Below are 26726 nucleotides of genomic sequence, written 5' to 3'. Positions count from 1 at the left end.
TATTTGTAAATAAGTGAGAATTTACATCTCGGAGGTTGCTCCTTTTACAAATGCACCTAAATCTTTTTGGCTTTCAGGTGTTCCAGATTTATATTAGAGCTCTGGTTCCGAATGCAAATTGACAAGCATTCATTTTTTGACCCCTGCAGATTGAGCACTCTCCTCCTCTCGGTTTCCTGCCATCAGGTGCTGTTGCTTTCGCTGTCCATCATTCCATTGCCAATCACCATTCCATTGAAGTGGCTCTTCGAAGCTGCACCTCTGTTTTTTTTATCACCTTGGGGTAGAAGCTTACTACTACTTCTAGTTGTGATGAAACAAAAGATATATCACAAATGCATACAAATGCAGGAGTTTATTTCATGACTGGGTAAACAAGAGGAGCGCATTTATAGACTCTCCATACATTTCACAGTAGTTAAGCATGCATTATTAAAAAAAGAACGATGGTTGATAGAAAGAATACTTGTTAGAAAACTCTGTATACAGAGAGAAAATAGCATTTTGTTAAAAACGTCTAATGTTTGCAGTAGATTCTTCGCTGCAGCCAGGCCTTGTCACAGTATTCTTGGGACACAACCTCATGAATGAGCCACACGTGTCTGCACTGTGAAGGAGGAGGGTTGTGGCACAGGATTCTTGCCCTCGGTGGGTGATACAACCCTAGCACGGCAAATGCAGAAGAGGAGGGTGGTGCAGTACAGGGCACTCGTTAGCAGAAGGCCGAGGTACGTGAAATATGCCACTCTGAACGTGTCTGGAGACAGTGTGTCAGCACCTGCACAGGACAACAACAGCAACAAGAATTAGACCAACTCATAGCTGCTTCTAGGGCATAGAACCAGTTAAGAATGACAGGGAATGTGCTTTTTGCAGAGACATTTGTTCAAACAGCAAATTATATAAAATCCTTAAATTTTCAAAGAACAATTATTCTTGCAGGAGGGAATCCTGATGTGTGGAAGAGCCACGGTGAGGGCTTCCCTCTTAGTTTTGTTTACGTTGATGTAATCTTGCGGTATTCCACACTCTCAAAATAGCATGAGGATGCATTTTGTGTTAAGAAAATATAGTGTGTTACAATCAGGGATATAGTCTTGTAGCTTATAAAATATTTAGCTTTATTAGGTTCAGATCAAGTTACAAGGAAATCCGGTAAAGCCCCACCAAGAGCAGCATTCTGCTGCTCGGCCCTTCTCACTCCAAATGTCCACTCATCCAAGCACAAACACTCTCAACATGTCAACCATCCTATGACCTCACTTACTGGCTGAGCAGCAAGGACTTGTACTTCTGGTAAGAATGCACAGTGCTAAATGCTGGCCTGGAATTTAAGGTACATTTACATAATTTCAGGATTTTTTTGGGCTTTCGCTGTAAGTTTCACACCAGAAATTACACTCATTTCGGCTAGACATATCATCTCCTACGGTAGATGAGTGCCCTGTTATTTTTTAGCAACAGCTGAAATCCAGTTGCAAAACATTGAAAATTTACTGACACCTCAACAGACGTGGTAAATTAATTCACAAAGATACCTCTTCCACTTTTGATGTAATAAAAACATTCTTTGAAGAGCAGGCAGTGGTCCAAGTGACCACTGACAATTCTTAAACAAACTAGAAAGAAAGAAAACTTTTTTTAACTGCAGCTCATTTTGTTTTAAAGAATATGGGCGATATTTGTTTCTTAATGCAAGTGCACCACACAAAGAAAGAGGAAAAAACGAGGAGTAATAAATACATTGCTCCTTGGTGCGTCTCACCTCGGGAGGCGTAAGGATTTGGTGCTTCCTCAGGTTTACATGATTTTGTAAGTCTGGGGAAACGTCAACATCCATGGGTGTTGCATGGTAACACCCACCACAACACCCATAGAACGCCTCCTGAGCACAGAGTAAGGAAACACAGAGATTTACGCTGGGTTGATTTACTCAAGATTTATGAGGCTGCTCAAAGGCACGAATGGTGGCTTCATAAATCTGTTTCTGAGCTCTGTGTCATGCATTTACCACTTAACATGGTGCAAAAAAAGTGATGCAAGGCTCTCATAAATAACCATCATAGTGATCTAGTGTATCTAGTCCATTCTTACAACTCGAGGTGGCTCGGAATAGTGCAGAAGGTCACACTTGTATAAGTGTGATGGTTAGTGGTAAGTGATGGAACTGGCATTTGACAGACCTAGCAGGGGTAGTGGATGGTGTGAGCCTTGGTGCTTCCTGACAGATAAGTTAGACCCTGCCCCTTACTTTTTTTTAACTAATAAACTCCTTGCCCCTCTGAGTAGCTCCTGTAAAACTGACAGAGGGGACACTGCTAAAGACGGAAGCAGATTGTGCACTAAGATAACACTTTAAGTTCGACGTTGTGCTTGACTATGTTAGTCTGGATAAGCCTTTTTGTTTCATCCCTTTATCAAGGCACGTACGTTGCAGAGCCACTTTAGTTGTAAAATACAGAAATATGCATTTAGTTAGAGAAAGGTTAATGTCATTTGACGTATTTACTGAGCATGTTATCTTAGTAATAAAGGTTTACACCATTTTGCAGAACAGTAGCAGTGCTTGGCTATCATACTGCTGGATGTCATGCCACACAACACCCTCTGAAAGTAGGTCCTGCCTGTTCGACTTCGCTGCCCCCTGAACAGCAAAGCCTAACGAGGATGTACTTGAGGATTCAGAGGACAATCAGGTTCTCTTGTTTCCAAAGACAGCATAAATACTTGTTACAAGGAGCTTCCCAGACGCCCTTGAACAACCAGGACCCGGAGAACTTGCCCGACACTCACAGCAGCGCCCCCCTAAGCCCATGCTCTCTGCCCCTCCATCACCACAATACAGGTAATGTAAAAGCTAGAGTTCTGTGAATTGTATAAACACTGCGATTCTGGAGACTGGACACCAGAATGGCCCTTAACCACCTATTAGTCCTAACATTATATATTGCTTCCTTAAGGCACAGTGGCAAAGCTGCGGAATAGTGAAGTTATGGAAGAGATAATAAGGTATTTATTGTTACATCAAACCGATTGTCTTTGTGCAATACTGGAATGACAACAGGAAATTTAAGTGGGTATTTAGTTATAGAATGAACTTGTCTGACATACTGTACTCTCATATATCACAGAAGCTATTTTATTCAGTACTATAACAATAGATAATAGACCTTGTTAAAAATACTCACCTTCAGTACCTCCGAGAGCTGAGGAAGTGTTGCCAGAGGGGGGTGGACAGTCTGCTCCTAGGATTTTACTTTCAGGCTTTTCAACCGTGGTTGATTTTCCTACAATAATGGAAGCTATAATCAGCGAACTATTGTAAAACTGTAAATCTGTGAAAATACATTAAATAAGCAATATGCTGACAATCTGCTGCCTTTATTAGGAGTTCAGAGTTCCCATATCTCCTCTTCAAGCCAAACGCCTCAATTCATGAAGTGTTCTGAAAAATAATCTACATATTGTATAGTCTCATCTGTGATTTGTATAAAAGTCAATGGTTTCAGCTCTTTACACGGGTCCTCGAGACCAGTGTGGAAACCTACAAATACACATATTTCCATTGCAACACCAACACTTTCAGGCATACTTCGGCAGAATGACTTGAGTTTTAGAATTCAGTCTGTGGGCAGATAAAAGGGAGACGGAGTAAGCTGTAACCCTGGGAGATGGAACATGGAAAGAGACGACACCGTCTTTGCAGCGGCGGCTCGCACAGGTAACGCTGTGGGGCGGGGAGGCGGGGCGGTGCTAGGTGGGGGGGTGGGGGGGTAGTGGAGTCCGACATATGACGGCAGATATTTATTTATTTATTTACGTTCACCTTTGCCGTCGTACGTCGGACTCCACTACGCCCTGCCTCTCCACCCCACAGGGTTACCTTTGCGAGCCGCCACTGACTCTTTGTGAGCCGTGACTGAGCGCTGACAAAACCCAAACAGTCTGACTCACAAACATAAACTGGTTTCTGCGGGTAATGCCTGACGCAATCTTGGTAGCTTGATACGCATGACAAGGTTTTCCTCACAGATGACGCGTCTGTTATAGTTGCAACAACTTGCCAAACAACAAAGTAGCAGTGTTATGTTGTGATGACTATGGTCACCATGCCTCCTCTCTAGATCGGATTGTTTGTTGAAACCGGTATGTCAATGTGTTACTGTCCTACTGCCACGATTACATGTTTCTTGGGAGTGCTTCTCAGTACCCCTTTTGTTACTCGCCACAAAAATCAAAATAAAAACTTTGGGGGAAAAAACAACGACAATATAGCTGTGAAGTAAATACTTAAACAAGTTAATTAAAAATATATAACGATGACAAGAAAAACTCACTAAAATGGTAAAAATCAGACACTGATGTGGAAACGTATAAAGGCAACAACCACCTTATGGTGATTCTAAAAACTGCCTAAAAGGCACCCAATTTTGCCCAATAGAAAGTGTAAAAAAAATCACATTGCTTTCCATTCAGTGGACTTGAACCGAGGCATCGTCTTTTGCTGACCTGCCTGAGACAGCAGCCATGTTCAGAGAGTTTGTGCTTTGCCAGCTGAAAGTGTGTACCATTGGTCTTTGAAGCTTAAGAGGAAGATGAATACCTTTAGTGGGCCCCATATATAGCAGCTTGAGCCGAAAATGGATCCATAATAACGGATTTGGTGGCTACCCATCAGTCTCAAACTTCCTGTCAAAACGTTCAGCGCAGGATATGATGCCGCCGGTTTCACACCTTTTTGAGCAGGCTTGGCAGGCTGTCCTGATCATCCAGGAGTGGGCTTAACGCAAAGTCTCCAAAGGCCTCTCAGACATGAGTTCCAGATGAACGAGTTGTAGGAGGGTTCTGACAACTCTGCTTCAGGTTCATAAGAAGATATTCATTTCCAACTGGACCATTGTGGTTCTTGCAGTTGTCCTCTACCTCAGGATCCACTGCATCCATCAGCCACAGGAGTGTAGTTCCGCAGGGTCATGCAGGCACACTGGCAGAAACCTTACCTCATTTGATGAATTGACCCAAAGACTGGCTCATTGAGTCCTGGTCAAAATGTTCGGACAGGCATTCAAAGCGAAGCTGAAGAAACCCATGACCGCTATTTAAAGAGGAAGGCCAAGCACATTGCGCCACCGGAGCTTTACTTTTTTTGTGGCACGGGTGGCGCAATGGGCTTTCCCATCCATATATACAAGGCTAGGTGAAGGCACCATGTGTGACTTTTCATGGCCTTGTAAATATGGGCTCCTTTCAAGCGTTGCTCTGCGTGATAGGGGCGTTCCATGGGTGTTGCTGTGGGTGTTCCCATACAACATTCATAGAACCCAACACATTCTCAGATTTACAATGTTTTGTAAAGCTAGGAATGCGTCAGAATACTGCACCTCTCCAGGGAAGGTGTACGAGTGGCACGACAAGGAGAAATACTTGGAGAAATACTTTTATTTCTCCTCATTCTATGCGTGCTAAGAAAGAGAAAAATTGCATCAATTATTGTTTTTGTGCCCAAAAACAATCATCCCCGCAACGCAGGTACCCGTGCAACATGACACAAGTGTGGCTGAGCTGGCTCATGGCAGTCATGCAGGCTCATGGCAGTCAATTGTGCACCAGCGCAGGGGAAAGCACATGGATGCATCGTAGTGTTGTTAATATGACGCATCCCTGTGCTCTTAAAATTACGCAGCTTGGCGAAGCAAAATGGTTTGTGGCATTGTGTCATTTTGCAGTAAATGAGGCCCGAGGTTTTCAGAGCAGTACAATGCAAGAAAGTCTCCTCTCGGCTTCCAGGCAGAGTCTTGTGAGTGAATCAAATGTGGTATTTTGAAGCGTAAACCAGACAGTTGTTGGGGACGAGGCCCACTGTGTCAGCAAAATAGTGTACTTCCTTTCCTGGGGACATGCAGATTGGCAACAAAACTCCCTGTAATTCAAGACATACTGAACTAAACCATAGTCCTCCTCTGTTTCAATTATATGGCTGCTTGTCTGTTTTTCAGCTTTGTGCCCTACTCACCCAGTTCAGCTCAAAGTGCTACATCGGAAATCCCCTGCCCTGAGCCAAAACTTGATTTAGTCGATCTGCCCTCAGGCAGAAGGGACCCATTTGTATGAATCAAAAAGGTGCTATGAGAGACACATTTCTGTGATTGGAACATTTGCTGAAGGTGATTAATTTCTGTGAATTAAAAATGTGCTATAAAGGCCTTTTAAGGTTGCTGCTCTTCTTGGTAACCCCCAGGGGCTTCCTTTCTGCCATCTTTGGAGTTGTCTGGCTATGCCTTTGAAGTAGCAGCTATCAGGCATGGGCCAATAAAAGATATGAATGAGGTGTGATCACAGACAGCACTGTACAAGTGTTTAGCAAGGAACGACAGCTCACCTCAGGTGGAATATATTTAATATCAGAAAGCTGCTAATGGTAATAGGTAATAAGAATTTAACTTGAACATTGGATTTTATTTGCCCATAAAATGCACCTGCTGTAAATGAAGATTTCTTTTTCATAGCATGCTCCTTTTAAATGTTAATGACGTAGGACCTTAGAACCTAGATTTACTAATATTTAATGCAAAGCCTTTCAGCAACCAAAGCTTCTGAGCTTTTCCGCTGCTTTGAGTCAAAGGGAGAGGGAGAAAATACACCATGTCTGCTTAGATATGGCACGCTCTTTCCCTCCCCGGGCGCTGTGGCACTTTTGACTACCATGTAGCAACGCACAGATGGTGCGTGCGTTCTCTAAATGATAGGTTTTGTAATAGAAGGGGATCCTTCTCATGCAAAAACTTTCCTTTAAGACTTTTACCTCTTTGTATGTTTCCTGTAGAATGCAACACACATGTAAAGTTGGAAAAATAAGGAGCAATGTACAATTTTCTCCTTGTACCGCCTGCCTCGAGAAGGCTAAGGTTTTGGCACAAATTCCTGTCAATGAGTGTTAGTAGCTTGAAAACGTCTGTTGCCTGCTTTTTTCTTATTGGTACTTCTTTGTCTGCCGTCTGATGGTTTCATGTTTGCAGATGTGCCGAGAGCCACTGAGTATGGTGTACTTGTCAGCCGGGTAGGCAGGAGAACCAGTGAGTGGGAAATAAATATATGTTTTTCACGGTTCAGTGACTAAATATCGAGGGACATAATATAGAATGCCCAAAATAGCGAAGTACAGAATATAGAATCCCTATCTGCAAACAGGTAAGTACTAAAATATCGATTCCAAAATATAGAATGTTAAAATATAGTTAACTAAAATATCGAATTTTTTAAATGTATTAAAAACAATTAAATAACACATACTTAAAAAAATATAAAAAAGCTTAAAATGTAACAATAATAAATGTAATGTAAAAAAAAGTAGAGATTTTTTTGGATAGTGAGAGCGTAAAAATTACTATTCCCACTCCAGTGAGTGCAACAGTAGGGAAAACGTTGGATAGCGTAGGGGTAAAAATGACTATTCCCACTCCAGTGAGTGCAACAGTAGGGAAAACGTTGGATAGCGTAGGGGTAAAAATGACTATTCCCACTCCAAAGAGTGCAACAGTAGGGAAAGCATTGGATAGCGGGAGGGTAAACATTACTATTCCCACTCCAGAGAGTGCAACAGTAGGGAACGCGTTGGATAGCGGGAAGGTAAAAATTACTATTCCCACTCCAGTGAGTGCAACAGTAGGGAAAGCGTTGGATAGCGTAGGGGTAAAAATTACTATTCCCACTCCAGTGAGTGCAACAGTAGGGAAAACGTTGGATAGCGTAGGGGTAAAAATTACTATTTCCACTCCAAAGAGTGCAACAGTAAGGAAAGCGTTGGATAGCGGGAAGGTAAAAATTACTATTCCCACTCCAGTGAGTGCAACAGTAGGGAAAGCATTGGATAGCATAGGGGTAAAAATTACTATTCCCACTCCGGTGAGTGCTACAGTAGGGAAAACGTTGGATAGCGTAGGGGTAAAAATTACTATTCCCACTCCAGTGAGTGCAACAGTAGGGAAAGCGTTGAATAGCGGGAGGGTAAAAATTACTATTCCCACTCCAGTGAGTGCAACATTAGGGAAAGCGTTGGATAGCGGGAGGATAAAAATTACTATTCCCACTCCAGTGAGTGCAACAGTAGGGAAAGTGTTGGATAGCGGGAGGGTAAAAATTACTATTCCCATTCCAGAGAGTGCAACAGTAGGGAAAGCGTTGGATAGCGGGAGGGTAAAAATTACTATTCCCACTCCTGAGAGTGCAACAGTAGGGAAAGTAATGATTTAATATTAAAATTAAATTAAATTAACTATCATTCCCAATAAAAAAATAATTGCCAAATAATAAAAATTAATAAAAATTAATTCCCATTGAAAAAAATTAATAATATTTGTATACTAATTAATAATTAATTATCAATTAATTATCAATACATATAAATAAAAAATAATATTTACTTTATTACAATTAAATTACTTCCCACCCAATACCCCTATAAACCCACAACCCACTCCCAATAATAAAAAATACAATTAACATTATTATCAATTAATCAATTAATAAAACATTAATTAGCAATTAATAAAAATTAATTAGCAATTAATACAAATTAATTAGCAATTAATAAAAAATATTTACCAATTAATAATTAATTATCAATCAATTAATTATCAATACATATAAAAAAAAGGAATATTTAATTTACTATAACTAAATTACTTCCCACCCTATTCCCCTATAAACCCACAACCTGCTATGGAATTAAAATACAAAAAATTAATTTACATAACATTCATTACTTTAAAAAAATCAAACATACATTACAAAAATAACACATAATTTTAACACATATTCTACCATACATAACACAAAAAAAATCGATATTATGTAAATCGATATTTTGGAAATCAGTATTTGATACCCCAATTTCGATCCTCTGTCCTATATATGTATTTTGGTAATTAAATATTCTGTCTTATCTATATTTTTGAGTCAATATTCTGTCCTGTCTATATTTTGGAAGTTTACCGTTTTTCACTTCTGTTCTCCACTTCTGTAAATGTAAATCTATTTGTACCTATATAGCGCACTTCTACCCAGAGGTCTCGTAGCGCTGTATTCATACCGCTGTGGAACCCTTCCTGGTTTTCCTGTGAGATGTCGACTCCTGGGCACCCCCCAAGGTGAAGCCAGGCATCCTAGCGCTGTGGGGGCCGTTGTGGAGATTAAGCAAGCTATTGCCCAGAGTTGCACAGTGGGACCCATGATTAGAATAGGCACGAGGCGAGAATTATCAGGTCCGGGGAAATTGAATCCAAGAGCCGTCGAGGCGGGAATTGAACCCTGGTCCCGGGCCAGACCTCTGCATCAGGGTCTGCCGCTCTAACCATTGAGCCACACTCTCTGCAATTGTGCAGGGGTTCTGTCTGTTACAGTGACGGTAAAGAGAATTTAGAATAAAAACAGTTGTCTTTTATTACCAGGGTGCACATGGTTGGCCTTTTTAGCTGGTCACAGTCACAAAAGATATACCAAAAAGTTGGGGTGGGGCCCAATCAAAGCTGAATTTCTTTCACTTCGGAGATTTGGTCCAACCACTTCATATCCAAGGAAGGGGGGACTGCAGATTTTGTACGTGCTTCACCAGTTTCTCCTCTGCACAGATGGATGGCTTACCGGATCACCAAACAGTGTGAAAGTATAACATTGAAACTTGATGCAATTGTGATTGCACTAATTTATGATGAGAAAAAGAAGTCTCGTGTAAAAGTACTAAAAGCTCAAATAAACCTTGCAAAAGTCCTAGTCTTAGAAGGACTGGACATGATTCAATACCCTTCCTAGATGGCATCACACTGTCGAATCAGTCAGACATAAATTTGCCCTTCCCATCAACGAATTTGAGAACAGCGTGAAAATAAGTAAGATTGTAAAAAACATATCTATAACGAATCACAGTTTCCTCAGAGAATAAATTACTTTGTGTCCAAATAAATCCTCTTAGCTCCACATACACTTCCCGAACGCTTACTAGACTAACATGCCTCAGGAGTTAAAATACAATAGGTTTGCAATTAAACTTTGAGGATTGCCAAGATCTCTTTGGAAAAGAGCTGGAAGAAGCCCTGTTTCACATTTTAGCTAGATCTCTTTGGACCCCCCGAGCAACTGGTCATGCTATCGACTTTGGGCTTGATTCACAAAGGACCTCCACACTCGTGGTGGAGGCCCCGCAGTTATGGGGATTCTCCGCTTTCGGGGCAAAATCTCCATAATTAGAATTCTCATTGCGATTCCGCCATGAGTGCGGAAACTCCCCAACGTCTGTGGGGCAGCGTTAGGAATACATAGCAATGCTTGATATGAAACGCGAATAACATAACATAAAACTAATATAAATAGCTGTGTGAATTGCTGGATATGCAGTGCTGAAACTGACATCTTTGTAACACATACTCTGCCAATGCACATTGCTGCCTGCAGAATTGTGTCTTTCAAGGAACCATTTTAAGTGGAGTTAGTCCAGCACTCTACAGTGAAGCCAGCACTAGGATGCCCTTGAGGGTGACAGTGCACTTTACAAATACACATATCATGAAGTTACAGCAAAGGTATGAGCCCGACTTAGAGTTTGTTGGACAGGTTAACCCGTCACAGGCACCATGAATGTTCTGTAAACGTTATTACAAGTGTATTATATCCTATGGCACCTCTAATAAGGCCGACATTACCACCCTGCTAAACTCTATATCAGCCCTCCGGGTATTGCTAAAGGACTCACTCTCTGTTTGTATCACACTTTCAATCCTCTGCATATTGTACTTGATAAGACACACTTCCATTTACAGAATTACCCACAAGATGCTGAAGTTCAAAAACCACATAAGATCATTCCCAATATGTACACATTACTAACACGTCCACAAACCCCTCTGTTTGTTCTGTACAATGCCATGCTGTGTCCCTTAACAAATTTGTCGTCTAAAACTCCAATAATTAACTGTAAAGGTAGGTCCAGAGTCTATCCTCTGAGGTTTTTTCTGCCTCCTTAGGATTTATTCTTCTTCACAGTTTGTTTCCTACCCTGGACTGGTCCTCCACTGTAATAATATCAAAGAGGTAAGTGGTGTATCTATGGCAACCCCATTGATGTAAGAAAAACCTCCAACATTTATGTACTCACTGCAGTGTTTGAATCAGGTTTAACTCCTGATTTACTTGTTGTTGATAGCTATACTATTTAGAATTGGATAATCAGTAAAGTCTAAAGTTTACATCATTGACTACACGAGCGAAGCAGGGCAGTGCTTTTGAAAGGACAATACTTGATGCGATCACCAATGTTAACTGAAATCCGAGTATTGGTCCTGTAATCAGCCTGACCAATACGGATGAAGAAAATGTCATAACATAAGCTTACATTGCTTTTGTTTATTATAGGGACCTCAGACTCCTTTTTGAGCTCAGTTAGATAGATGTTGTTTTTGTATATCAGTTTAGAACATTCTTGTTATTTTTATTCACCTTCTCTTCTGTAGAGACGTCTTGTGCTTGGTCCACTCGCATATATGGATCCTTGTTTTCTATTCTGTGGCCTTCTACTCCCCAACCTTTACTTCCTTTTAATAGGAAGTCATGATCGAGGTAGATGGAGGTTGAATAACACATGCTGAATCATGCAATTACATGTGCCATAAACCTATAATAACTCTTTAGGTAGAAAAGAAATTAGCACAATCAAGGAAATCTAAGCACCTACCGTTTTCAAGTGTGGTCATGATTTTGCCTTTGTTTTCACCAGTCTGCATCCCTTCATGTTGATAGTTGCAGACATATCTTTTGTTCAAGGCTGCTTTGGGCACTGTGAGCCAGCTGCTAACGGAGTATAAATGCGTCTTAATATTTTCTTTGACTTCTCCAATCAGTGCTTCTAGTTTGGTGGTCCCGCCCTCCTCGGTCCAAGTCACCTTAATGACTTCTGGGAAGAAATCTGACAGGTGGCACAGGTATGTCAGATGCCCTGTTGACTGTATCTCTGCAAGAGAAGGAGGCAGAATTTTTGCCTTGGGTGCCCTCGCTTCTGTATTTGGTGAATTTGGATCTGGAAGGGAAATCAGAAAGAGAATACAATTATTTGTAAATATCAACAATATCTATTTATAGGACAAAGAACAGTTATTATCCAGACGTGAAGCTTCAGATCACAAAAGAAAGAAAGCACCTTTGGAGCGATGTTGTTACGTGTGGCACAATATTACTTCTAATTTGCACACAAATCCAGGGGCACAGAACGACGGGGTGTGGTGGGTGAGGCAGAGCCCCCACTTCTTCTGTACCTTCCAAAAAGGAGCAGATTTCACTCAGCTTTGTAGCAGGCTGTTGTAGAAAACTGCTTCAAAGTGCCAGAGAAGAGGGGAAAGTGGATCGGTTTTAAAAGATGTTTTCGAAAGTCGTCCTGCTATGGTGGACGGGTTCAGTCTCCAGATGCCTCTTACCCTACTGGACCTGTGGGGCCCTTTGTACTTTTTGGTACTGGGATACAATCATAGAAGCAAACTCTTGCTCTCCCTCTCCATAGGAGGAGGTGACGTGTGATGTGCTAATGGGTGCACTCCCAGCCTTTACAATGAGAAGTCCAGGCCAAGATCAACCGTGGGGTTCTTCATGTCCTGTTGAAACCTTCTCTTGCAATGCGAAGCTCCTTGAGCTCATAGGGCAGGTAGCACATTCCATTGGCCGGACTGAGCTGCAGGGTAAGTTAAGTCTGATCAGCAGATCCATCAGGCCAGGACCTCTCACTGGAACTTGGCTAAGGACACAGGTTGGGTAGATTGGGTCCATTGCTGAGCTTCCACCCACTGTTGCTAGTTTAGGGAGATAACGGGTTCATATGCAAGTGCGCAAGAACCCTGAGGGAGCTGAAGGAGTGTGTGGGAATCCAATTCTGTTTTAGCTGGTAACAAGGTGGGTGCGGTGTATTGCTTTAAATGTTAGTTAAACTTTACATTTGATGTTTGTGATCTGTGTCTACAAAGGAGCATGACATTACTAAAAGGTTAGCTTTAGCACACACAGAAAGCCTTAGGAATATTTCAAAGCCACAGCATAGTGGGTCTGGTGTCCCTCCAGTGCATCGCGCGGGTCCTGGAGCTGACAAGGGAAGGAATAGCCAGGGCCATTGGAACTATGTGATTGCGCGACTGTGGCGATTTTTTGCATGAGTATAGATTTACCTCATTTGCCACATAATCCATCGTCTGCTGCATAATCTGCAGATTTTAACAAAAAATGGTTTCTGTCTTGAATGGTTCAAAGGTTACTAAGAACGCAGTGACAGTTGTTGCCATGCAGTGGATGGCCCTTAACAAAGATTGACTGGTCACCTTAATGTAGCTTATTGTTATAGTTGGGTGTTAAACGGGTATTAATTCGGTGCACCTAATGCCCAGGCAGTATTAACAAATTAAAAAATGACAAAATAATGAAGCAATACTGTCACAAAATATGCCGCATAATGCTGCCTAATTTGCCTTTTCTTGCAGCATACTTTACTCAGCCCTGCCACATAATTTGGCCTTGCTGTGCCACATAATTCCATTGACCCTGGTAATATCCTGGGGCCTCACCAGAGTTGCTTTGATGTGCTTGCTGTCCAGAGCAGAGAGGATTTGGGCGCTGTCCTCAGCAGAGGGTGGCTGAGAGATGTCTAGATCAAAGTGAGTCTTGGCAGCCACCAGAGCATAGTGAGGCTGGGGACTATTTCGATCAGAGTAAGTCCAGAGAAAAGGAGAAATTAGTCTGACCAATGACCAGATCAGAGTGAATCTGGGTGCCATCCATGACAGAGTCGATTTGGGCACCTTCCAGAAGAGCGTGTGTCTAAGTGATTTCTAGAGCAGGGTGTATCTGTACAATATTCAGAGCAGAAAGGGCATAGGCAGCATCAAGCACTAGCAAATTCTGTGTAGTGTAAATGCTTATAATGCTTCTATTAGCAGGGACGAGCTACCACAGTATCTAGTCATTGTGAAGAGCGGAAAGACTGGGTGTTATTGACATCTAGGAGACTTTGAATGTTATTAAGAGTGGGTTTTCTACAGAGATGACTCAGTTTGGGTGCTGCCAATAACTGGGGGGCTAGGGACTAATCAGTGCCCATAGGCTTAAGCATTATCAAGCACAGAGCTAGTCAGTCTGAGCTTTATTTGTAAGGCAGGCGTCCCACTGGGCCTTGGCAAGAGGTGAGGTGGAGTTATGCTGAGTGGCAATGAGGTATCGCAAGGGCTGAATCACCACGTAACACTAGTTAAACTTTTCGCACACACACCGTGTTGTGTCATTTCCTGTGATGTCATTATATGAAGAAGGGACATTATGCTCTATATAAATAGCTTTGGGGCAAGTTGCCACGTTATGCCACCTGCTGAGATGCCATCTACTATAGAAAGTTCACATTAAGAACTAGCTAATGGAAAACCGCCGGCAAAAGCAAGTGTGCAGCTTGGAATTCCTATGACTATTGCTCCAGAGCAAAGGAGATTGACCTCATATGTGAATTAAAATGTGTGTTCGTGCTACATGCCTACTGTATTGTAGTGATGTAAGCCTGTCAGTGACAAGGTAATGCAAGGTGTCCATAACTCACACCTATTGCCCCTGTCAAGTGACCATGAGTTATATCCAACGTCTGTCTGTCGTATGTGTCAATCTCCTGCACCCAGAGTGCCCCCTGTGTGCCCATTACTTGGACTAAATTGTCTCTTTCACTTTCAGCCACACCGTCCTTATCCTGACTAAAGTAGTAAAATAAGGAGTGGCCAAGTCCATCTTAAAAAGGTTGCAACATGTTTGCCCTCTTGCTTTCCTAATAGCACTTTGTAAGGGCGTCAATGTAGTACAATTATTCACACGATATACACGATATATGATCCACTATATTATGTGTGGTTGTATGTCACTATATAGAGGTCAACAATATCGACCTGCAAAAATATTGCATCCACTATATCAACTGCAACTATATTGTCAAGGTATGGAAGTATACATATACTATTTGTAACTCCACCGCTATTTAGTTTGACGATATAGTGCTAATCTATTTAGTGGGTGTGATATCTTTATCACACAATATATCAATGCGATGCTGTGATCCCAGACCCCAGCACTCCCAATGTAAACAAGCATTGGCATAGCCAATAGGTCTCGCCTTTGGGACCTTATAAGTGTTTAGCCAAGCAACAGTTAATGTTGTTGCAGAAAGGATATTGTGCTGCATAACTAAATACTTATAAGGTCCCAAAGGCGAGGCCTATTAGCCATGCCAATGCTTGTTTATTGCAGCCCCTGCCATGATAAATCATTGGAAAGTGTTGCAACCGTTAATGGAAACGAGTGGATGCTGGTTGTTTTTTCTTGCAGGCCGCCATAGCTGTATTTGTAACCAACAGCAGAGCATCAGAAGCAGCAGCTTGCCTAATTATATCAATTAGGCAGGTCGTTCTGTGGCCCCCAGGCCAGGAAATATCCATGAATTCATTTATAAGCTCTTTATTTCGATGACCATCAGCAATCATAAAAATACAACAAAAACATCAATAAATTAATGACCATAGAATGGAAATATCATAATGCGACCTATTAGTACATAGGTCACTTTGCAAAGTTAAAGACAGGTCACAAAAAGCCAGTGCGCAGATTGAAACCACCGTTTGAGACTTTTCTTTTAGTACTTCTGGCCCTAAATTACTTCATTGTTGTTTGCTACACATGCATAGAATAGGACTTGATGCATGGGTGATTAATTTGCGTGGCAGGAAGCAGTATTCCGCATGTGCTCAAACAGACGCATATTCCATTTTATCAAGGGTATCACCGCTTGTACCAAGAACGGAAAATGAAGGGGAAATCCCTTAAAATTTGCACGCAGAACTCCCTAGCTACCTTATGAAGAGGCATCTGAGCTGGCTGGCTGGCGGTTGTGAATAAGCTTAATGCTGCTTGCTTTTTCCGACACATGAGGGAAATGAGCTCGGTTAGAAAGCATGACAGGGACAGCCATGAAGCAGCTAAAAATACCCGCGTCAGCCTCTAGAGTGTTTCTATTTCCCGCTGGTTCCCTTCTTTAAGCTGTGCAGCCAAGAAACGGAAAGCTGACTTCTCCACATCCGCCACCTGTCAATGAAGCAATCAAAGTGATCGCGCGTGCAGCCGCGACCTGGAGTTGAGTGCGCGCGCACGCACGCGAGAAAGTGAAAGTGCAGAAGTTAAAGTGATCGCGCTCCAGATGGTGCCTGGGCGCTGCAAGTTGGCGGCTGCGCGCGTGCATGCTTGTGTGAACGCAAGCGCTAGGCAAGCCAAAGCAGCTTGTGGCAGCACTTTTTAAAGCCCCTATTCCGATCCTGGAAAAATTTCCCCCGTACGTATCGTATCCGGATTTTTTACCGTACGAATCGTACAAGTAGCGTACAAACTGCCAAGTACGATTCGCATGGGAAAAAGTCCATACGAATCGCAGTGGGAACATTTCCCCACACGTCCTTGGGTCGGAAAATGTGTCCGACACATCCCCGGACGATTTACCGTACGAATTGGAAAAATGAAGTCCGACCGCGCAAGTACGATCAGTCCCGTCCTTTAGATTTCACAACCGTATGGAAAAAACACCGTACGGACCCAACTTCCATAGCAACCATGGAGACATGTGCCCGCATACGCGCAGAACACCCCACCCCAGACCCCGTATGTACGCGCAGAACACCCCCCAGCCCTCGTATGTAACCGCCAAACCCCCCCCCAGCCCCCGCATGTACGCGCCAAACGCCCCCCGGCCGCGGATGTATGCGCCGAACCCCCACCAGTGTATGTACGGAGCGTACCCCCACCGGTGTATGAATGGAGCATACCAACACCCCACCAGTGTATGTACGGAGCGTACCCCCACCCGTGTATGTATGGAGCGTACCCACACCCGTGTATGAATGGAGCGTACCAACACCCCACCAGTGTATGTACGGAGCGTACCCCCACCCGTGTATGAATGGAGCGTACCAACACCCCACCAGTGTATGTACGGAGCGTACCCCCACCCGTGTATGTATGGAGCGTACCCACACCCCACCAGTGTAAGTACGTAGCGTACCCCCACCCGTGTATGTACGGAGCGTACCCCCACCCATGAATGAATGGAGCATACCAACACCCCACCAGTGTATGTACGGAGCGTACCCCCACCCGTGTATGAATGGAGTGTACCAACACCCCACCAGTGTATGTACGGAGCATACCCCCACCCGTGTATGTATGGAGCGTACCCACACCCCACCAGTGTATGTACGGAGCGTACCCCCACCCGTGTATGTACGGAGCGTACCCCCACCCGTGAATGAATGGAGCGTACCAACACCCCACCAGTGTATGTACGGAGCGTACCCCCACCCGTGTATGTATGGAGCGTACACACAGCCCCCCCTGTATGTACGGTGCGAAACACCACCACCGATGGACGGTGCGGACCAACACCCTGCCCGTGTCTGTACGCACCCTACCCCATGCCCCTACACCAGCACCCTCACCCAACATCGCGCATGTACGAGTCGTACTAAGCCATAGCAAAGGACAGCACTGTACAACAACATGGCCCATGTACGCACCGTACAGACGCAAAAAACACTCGTACTGAACCAGGACAAACCAAAACAACACAAGGAGAGTCAATTCGATGCACACAACACCACAAAACATGTCCAACAAGCCCAAATACATCCTATACACTGACCTGCAACTGCCAAACAGCTAAACAGAGGCCCAAAACACAACCACTCCTTATAACACACCCACCCAAAGTTCAAACACAGCCACACCCACAAATGGACCAATAAAAAGGCCCAACACACACAAACCATGATCTTTGCAACAGATCCACTACTGCCAGACCACAGAGACAACGCACTGCACGATACTACATCCATCAATACACATTACACTTGCACTCCTTCACACATCCACCATCACAAATACCCCCTCATCACATTCACACACACACACACCTTCACAACCACACTCACACACCCACAACCATCCACACCAACACCCCCACAACCATCCACACCCACACCCCACACCATGCCCACTAACAAGAATCCAAAGTTCACAAAGGAGGAGCTGGAGGTCCTTGTCGACGAAATCGTCAGAGTTGAGCCACAGCTCTTTGGAACATTGGTCAGACGGACCAGCATAACCGAAAAATCAGCCATGTGGGAGAGGATTGTCAATGCTGTGAATGCTGTTGGGTCCACCAGAAGGACCAGGCATGAGTGCCAAGCCAGGTGGTACGATCTGCGGAGGACGGTCCGCCGCAAAATGACGGACGATCACAACCAGGCTAACATCACTGGAGGAGGGCCGCCCCGCAGACGGGTACACTACCATCCCTGGGAGGAGAAGGTGATGGCCACGCTGCCGCCGGTGGGAGTAGACACAACTAAAATACCAATCATGCACGCAACCCCCCCAAAGCCAGCACTGGACACAACCACACTCCAAAAACACACACATGCCACTAGCGCCTCCATGCCCCATGCCCCAAGCAAGGCCATGCCAAGTCACAGGCCACACAAAACACCAACACAAGACAGGATGTCCCCGATGCCGGGAGGGTGGGCCTCAAAACTAACATAGATCAACTCTGAAGCACACAACAATGCCCTCAGCTCATATGGCCTAGGGCACAGTCATACAAACAGTGTGTCCCCACACAGTACTGTGTTGCCTGCAAATGGTGGCCGCGTTGCAGGATGACATGGGTATGAAGGCACAATTTGCACATAACAGCAGCTAATGAAGACGCATCACTCTGAAAGAGCGTCAGCACACACCGCCACAGCAGCGCAGACTCAGACACTCCGCCCAATGGGTGCCTGGAGATAAGAAACAAACCCACATGAACAAGCCAATGGCCTTTGAAAGACCTGCAAACTGTGTGTGCCCAGGAAGCTGGGCTGAGGTGACAGAGGGTGACACACAGAGGGAGGGGGAGGGGGAGAGAGAGGGAGGGAGACAGAGGTGGACACAGGGGAGACAGACAGAGGGAGGGAGGAGGGTGACAGAGGGAGGGAGAAAGAAAGACAGAGGGAGACGGACAGAGGGAGGAGGTTGAAAGAGGGAGGGAGAAAGGGAGATAGAGGGAGACGGACAGAGGGAGGAGGTTGACAGAGGGAGACGGACAGAGGGAGGAGGCTGACAGAGGGAGGGAGAAAGGGAGACAGAGGGAGACGGACAGAGGGAGGAGGTTGACAGAGGGAGGGAGAAAGGGAGACAGAGGGAGACGGACAGAGGGAGGAGGTTGACAGAGGGAGACGGACAGAGGGAGGAGGTTGACAGAGGGAGACGGACAGAGGGAGGAGGCTGACAGAGGGAGGGAGAAAGGGAGACAGAGGGAGACGGACAGAGGGAGGAGGTTGACAGAGGGAGACGGACAGAGGGAGGAGGGTGACAGAGGGAGGGAGAAAGGGAGACGGACAGAGGGAGGAGGTTGAAGCAGGGAGACGGACAGAGGGAGGAGGCTGACAGAGGGAGGGAGAAAGGGAGACAGAGGGAGACGGACAGAGGGAGGAGGTTGGCAGAGGGAGATGGACAGAGGGAGGAGGCTGACAGAGGGAGGGAGAAAGGGAGACAGAGGGAGACCAAATCACCCTTGGGTGTTGTGGCCATGTCCGCTCATCAGCAGGTGGACTGTGTGCATGTAGACAAGGTTTGGCAGTGCGTGAACCCCCCCTTCAACCTTTGATAAACACTGGGCCATGTGTCAATCTGTGCACGAGTACATCCGTGCTGCAGGCACAAACCTAACCTTACACCCAGTATACCCACCCACTGTGTTTGTCAGAACCCTGTCACAAATGCTTAAGTTACCTACCTGCATTCTCAAATAGCATGGAAAAAACACCATTTGGCCACGTACAGTGCAACACGTAAGGCGGCTCTGCATGGCTTGCTACGCCCGCTCACTACACTGCTGACTGCGTTCCAAAAAGATGCATCAACTAAGATTGTGTCACACATAGGTAAAGTGTCGAAAGCTGTGGCCAAGGGACATACCCATGCACGAGTGCACTGTGAGAGGAATGCAAGCCAAATCCAACCACACAGAGGAACTGTGCCAACTCAAAAATGAATGAAACATGGATGTCGCATGTAACACAATTAACATTGTCTCTCTCACACACAGGTCAACGTCGTCGATCTCCCCCCAACACTGGGGGGGAAGACTCACAGGACCAGGCTCTGCGTGAAGAGGACCCCACCGGCAGCGACGACTCTCACCACTCCGTGGATGACCCAGACCAACCTGGCCCCTCTGGTGTCCAACCACCTGCAGCACCTGCGTCAGGTACAACTGTGCTAACCACCACCCCCATTCCTGCCACATCCCAGGAGACATCCGGGAGCCCTGCCCGCACACAACAACACAGCCAGTCTGTCCAGGAGGGACAAGGTTCTCCGGGCACCCAGGAGGAGGCAGGCGACACCGTAAATGCCATCCCTCAGGGGTCCCGGAGACCCGATGTGCCCACAACGGCAGGCCAGGCGCAAGTGGGCAGGGGTGGTGGGAGTGGAGGACGGCGGAGGCGCGAACCTGACCAGTTGGCTCAGGAACCAGTACTGTCACACGTCAGCAACATCCTGGACACATACCGGCGTGATGCCAGGGGCATGGTCCAGATTGCGTCCACCCTCACAGATATCAAGGGGACCCTCGAGGAGATGAAGACCCTGCAGGCCGAGCAACATGCCTGTCAACAGCGACACCAAGGACGGATGGAGGCAAGACAGGCTGAGCTTGTGGCGGTGCAAACGGACATGACCCGTGTACTCCGTCGGATTGCCGAAAACATGGGCAACCCTCCCTGTGCCACCAGGCGAAGAACATCACCACCCACAGGGAGGGATCAGGAGGAGGAGGATTCATCCGACGGAGCATCACAAGCATCGTCACGGCCTGCTTCTGAGGGTCCCCGCAGGAAGGTGGGTAGTCCACGCAAAAGACCGTGAGAGTCAGCGGAACATCACCATCTCCCAAGTCACCTGGCCTGGCACCTGGCCCACTGGCCCAACAGCAGCACATCAGCAAATGACATTCTCTGCCACATGGCCTTGCTGGTCACTGTCTGACCAATGTTGACAAAGACTGTGGCATAGACTCTGATGACTTTCAATGGCAAGGATACCAACTCCCCCTGTGAACTTTGGATTCTACACTCCCGCCAAGCACCTCTTGTCATCCCCCCAAACACGTACCCCACCACAAATAAAATTCATCACAATCACAAGATGATGCCGTCATTTTGCATTATTCCACTACATGTGTGTGTTGTAAAGTCAAACCATGCCTGATTTCAGAAGTAACTCCAAACATCCATACCCTGGGGTCTGAGTCTGGCACAGGACACACATGGGTCACAATGTATCATCCAATACAGACATGGAGCACCATACTCACCCGTGATGGGCCCAACCAGCTGAGGGGGTGTCCGCACAACTGTGCCTACAGACCTATTTAGAAGAGCAACAGTCATGCGCAGAGGTCAGGGATCATGTGGAGTGTCCTGGGGTGCTACTCCCAGGTATGTGTAGACACGTGGCAGAACCATGTCCTGCATGCTTGAGTCAGGTGGATGTGGAGAATGGTGGGCCAGCCAAGGTTGGATGCATGGAGATGGCACAATGGGGTGTTGGATCACAGTGCCACAAGGTTGTGTTGTGGTTGTGGGCTGCATCCTGAGTGTGTGCGTGGATTGAGAAGGTCATCCTGCAGCTGGCAGTGATTCATTCCCCCCATCTCTGTTGGACGTTGATGTGGCCTGGTCGCCGGATGTAGAAGCAGAGCTGTGCAGATGCACCCTGAATGTGGACAAGTATCATGGGAGTTGTAACGCACAAGTCTGTAGAGTGCAGGGTAGGATTAGACACGGATGTCGTAGTTGACCTGGGGGATGGTCTCTCTTGCCTTGAGGTGGATGGAACTGGGGATCTTGTGCATAATGCAGAGTGTGCTGCAGCATGAGGCACAGATGCTGCTGATCTGCATAGCACATGTCAGCAAGCAATCCATGATGAACACCAGCTCGTTTGCGTGGACACTGGGTGCCCTTGCTGCAGGGCCTGCAGCAGCATGCGCCATGTCAAGAAAACAATGCCACAAGTAGCACACAAAGACAAGGATCTCAGGAAGGAACCATGCAAAAGGTGTATGTGAAGGAAGGAATGTCTGGTTCAACATGGCACACACACACACAATGGATGCACATGCAGCACAGTGGCTGTCGTGGAGACTGACATGCCACAATACCTACACAGCCATGAACATCATGCACAATGCAGATTCTAATCCCTGACAAACAGCTTGCATCTTGCTACTCTACACATAGACTCATATGCACCATCTCTGAGAACCATGCCAGACACGCCGCATGCACAGTGGCAACAGACCACCATTGACAGAGATGAGGCACCTTGGAGGCAGAGGGACACCTTTATTAGTCATATGTGTCGGAATGCTAATGCAACTCTGCCAACACATACACAGGTCATGTGGATGAACACGTGGGACCAACACTGGCACCCCCCTTTGCACCACAGATGCTGGAAATCCATAGAACTGGCACACACGTGACGGGTTACAGCTAAACACCCCCTGCTGCTCACGGAGAGGCTGCTATACACCATTGAGCCTCTAATGGGGAATTCACACACGATGTCAACCCGGTGCAACCCGTATGTTTCCCAGGGCAGTGTTACACACATTGATGGCTTCATCACAATCCACAATCCCATTACAGATGACTGTCACCAAGTCTGACCATCAATTCAGGTGAATTCAGCTCAATGTCATGTGGCCCATGGTGATTCTACATGTATGTAAGGTATCCAAACATGAACAGGAGCAGTGCACACACATTCCAAACAAATACCACTCCCAAAAAGCCGTGCTGCATCCCTTACCCTAAGGAGATTTTCAAACTTGTCCGTGCATGTAACGCTGATTCAGCACATGTTGCTGTGTTCATGAGGAATAGCAGGAGCACAACAATGCCACCAGCAGACAGCATGCGCAAGTACCTGTGGATGAGAGACACACCAGAAGTCAGCCAAAAGAAGCACATCCGCATGCATGTGCATGTACTCGACACGTATAAGGTTGTCAACATGCTAGGTGACAATGATGACTCTGGAAAAACATTCTTCTATTGCACCATCACTCGAGTGACACATCCAAACACACCTCTGACTCACTTGGCAGACATGCAGATGGACACACACATCGCATCACATGCCACACACGGCACAATGCATGCACACTCAGACACTGGAACTCACCACTAAGCAAAGAAGTTGCGTATGAGCCGACTCCGGATGTCCTCTACCGCCTCCTCCTCCTCCGCATCACTTGCCTCGTGACCAAGCCCTTCATCCTCCATGGGTGGATGGTCCTGCTCATCCGGATCCAGGATGAGTGGCACAGCTTTCTCCACTACCATGTTGTGCAGCATGCAGCACACGAGGAAGGTCTTGCAGACCTTGACCGGTGCATATGGGAGTGCGCCACCGGTCTTGTGGAGGCAACGGAATCGGCTCTTCAGGAGGCCAAACGTCCTCTCTATCACTCGCCTGGTCCGCCCATGGGCGTTGTTGTAGCGGTGCTGGCCAGCCGTGCTGGGGTTGCGGAGAGGCGTTATCAGCCATGGCATGTTGGGATAGCCAGCGTCCCCTACATGGAAACATCATGGACAAGAGTGGGTCAGGAGAAGCAGTAAGACAGGAAGATGACGTTAAATACAGGACTGCCAGAGTATACCCACCAACAATACATGTTCGTTCGTTGCGCAGCTGCAGCATCATTTCAGGCACCCTGCTACGCCTCATGATGTAGGCATCGTGTGCTGATCCTGGAAAACGAGCACAGACGTGTGAAATCACCATGTTGGCAAGACACACCACAATGGCATTAATGGAGTGGTAATGCTTGCGGTTCCTATACGCTACCTCCTGTGCCTGTGGTGGTACCAAAGCCACATGTGTTCCATCTATGGACCCAATGACATGGGGCATCCCTCCCAGGGCATAGAACTCACGCTTGACACCTGTCAACTGCTCAGGAGTTGGGAATTTAATGAACTCATCCAGGTGATCCAACATGGCCTCTAAAAAATCATGCAGAACACGGCTGAACATGGTTTGGGACATGCCACCAACATGAGCAATGGTATATTGAAAGGTACCCGTGGCAAAGAAATGTAGGGCTGCCATCACCTTCATCTTGGGTGTCAGTGCAGTAGGATACCTGTGTAGCGGTTGGAGGTGTGGTGCCAGCCGTGTCGTCAAGTCCTCAATCAACTGTTGGGGGAAGCGGTAGCGGCGTATACAGTCATGTTCCCTCAGGTCAGCCAAGTCCGGAATTGGTCGATGGAGAGGCGGAGCCCTGCAGTGAATTTGAAGGGACAACGAAGAGTGAGTACAGTACACCACCAATGTCAATGTACTGAGCACATGTTCAACAAGCAATACACATATGCTACATACAGAGTCAGGTCTGTGCAATATGCCCTGGACACGTATGCCAGGCAGGTGACACTCCTACCAAGAGCCAGCCACAAACGTGGATTCTCAAGCTCAACATGACATGGCATTAAACTAGCGGTGGGCCAGTGTGAGTGAACAGGCAGACGCATCACAGGAGTGCCAGACATCCGCATATGTGCAGAATAAGTATGCTAATCATACAGACAGGTTGCGGAACACTAGAGGCACAGGTCACATGTAATGTAAAAAGGACAGACCACACACCTTGCCATCAAGGGGTACATGTCAAGACTGATCACACATACATTGAGAGTATGCAGATATGTCCTTGTTTTGAAACTCCATGTCGATGCATACATACACACCTTACGTCGGATTACACATGTGGGCTGGTGTGCGTAACAGTGTGCCATGCCCATCTACACACAGACACATGTTGGTTGCAGCAACTGCAGATGCATTTGACCAAACACCTACAGCAAACCCATGGAAACACATGACACACACATGACATAGTTACAGCGTGCAACGCGGGCATTCACATCTCAGGTGTAACATTCTGTGTACCTGGCATCAGGGGACAGTTGCGGGTGTCGGTGACTGTGCCATGCCAGTGGCGCATGGCTCAACAAGTCTGTACTACATGCACACATGTCAAAGGAGTGAAGTGGATGTGTGGCACATAGTGCACCATCACACATGACATGTGTACACAGCTCATCATACAGTCATTTGCTTCACACCTCAGGAGTACTGTGCCACATCACAGCCTGACACACCTGTGCCCGACACATGTAGTACTGCACAGACAATGCCTTGATGTCCAGCCTTGGCCAAGTATGACAGCTCTATTCCTGTCTGTGTGCCGCCTGTCACCACTGTCAGGTGTGAAACGCACCGTACATACGCACTGAGGGTGTGTGTACGGTCCCTATCACAATGGGAGTGCTCTCGTATGCGTACGCCATAGTAATACGGACCGTACATGCGTGTGTAGGGTCCCTATCACTATGGGAGTGCTGGCGTATGCGTACGCCATAGTAATACGGACCGTACACACGCGGGTACGGTCCCTATCACTATGGGAGTGCTGGCGTATGCGTACGCCACAGTAATACGGACCGTACAGGCCTGTGTAGGGTCCCTATCACTATGGGAGTGCTGGCGTATGCATACGCCATAGTGATACGGACTGTACACGCATGTGTAGGGTCCCTATCACTATGGGAGTGCTGGCGTATGCGTACGCCACAGTAATATGGACCGTACACACGTGTGTACGGCCCGTATTACTATGGCGTACGCATACGCCAGCACTACCATAGTGATAGGGACCGTACACGCGTGTGTACGGTCCGTATTACTATGGTGTACGCATACGCCAGCACTCCCATAGTGATAGGGACCCTACACACGCCTGTACGGTCCGTATTACTGTGGCGTACGAATACGCCAGCACTCCCATAGTGATAGGGACCATACACGCGTGTGTACGGTCCGTATTACTATGGCGTACGCATACGCCAGCACTCCCATAGTGATAGGGACCCTACACACGCGTGTATGGTCCGTATTACTATGGCGTACACATACGCCAGCACACCCATAGTGATAGGGACCCTACACACGCCTGTACGGTCTGTTTCACTGCATTTGGGGTGCCCTAGGGCCGTGGAACGCACCGTACCTGTGTGTAAATATTGAAATAACATAGGGGACACATGAGGGACAAGTATAAGGGCCAAAATGCATGCTGGTTGTCATGGAGACCGAGTTTAAAGTTTGCATTTTTGCATCAGGTGGCCAGCAGAAGTCGGTTGGAAACAATATACTTTGTTGCAAAGTGGTTGTTGACTTGACATCATGCTAAATTTTTAAACCATGCAAAGCCACTCACTGTGGTAGGTTTGAAGGGATTGGAGGAAACGTAGGATGCTAATGTGACTGACCAATCACTCTGTACTCCTGTAAATGAAACAGCCCAGCAAGGCAGATATAAGGCAGCCAGGTCCCATGAGAGAGCACTTGCCTGCACATCCTTTCATTCCACAACACTGCTGCTGCTCGTGATTCCTCTGGCACCATGTCCAGGTCTGTGGAGAGGGCCCAGCCATTCACCATGGAGGAGAATTTGGCCTTGGTGGATGTGATCCTCCCACAGTACACCATGCTGTATGGTCGACCAG

The 26726-nt window shown here is 46.4% G+C and overlaps 1 protein-coding gene across 1 annotated transcript in view; it reads right to left on the bottom strand.

Moving 5' to 3' along the window:
- Nucleotides 1-338: 338 nt before the first annotated feature.
- LOC146823173 (uncharacterized) overlaps nucleotides 339-26726 on the bottom strand; it is a 68530-nt gene continuing 42142 nt past the window's right edge. The window contains exons 2-4 of the mRNA XM_085606630.1: nucleotides 11723-12064; nucleotides 3189-3287; nucleotides 339-778 (exon numbers count right to left, since the gene is read on the bottom strand). Coding sequence (XP_085462756.1) covers nucleotides 582-778; nucleotides 3189-3287; nucleotides 11723-11771 — 345 coding nt within the window. The 5' untranslated portion in view covers nucleotides 11772-12064 and the 3' untranslated portion in view covers nucleotides 339-581. The remainder of the gene's footprint in view (nucleotides 779-3188; nucleotides 3288-11722; nucleotides 12065-26726) is intronic.

The sequence above is a fragment of the Triturus cristatus genome, chromosome 5_2, assembly GCF_964204655.1.
Source record: "Triturus cristatus chromosome 5_2, aTriCri1.1, whole genome shotgun sequence".
NCBI classification, from domain to species: domain Eukaryota; kingdom Metazoa; phylum Chordata; class Amphibia; order Caudata; family Salamandridae; genus Triturus; species Triturus cristatus.
Note: the sequence above shows the minus strand (reverse complement) of the source record. Positions and strands in the feature narration are given on the sequence as shown.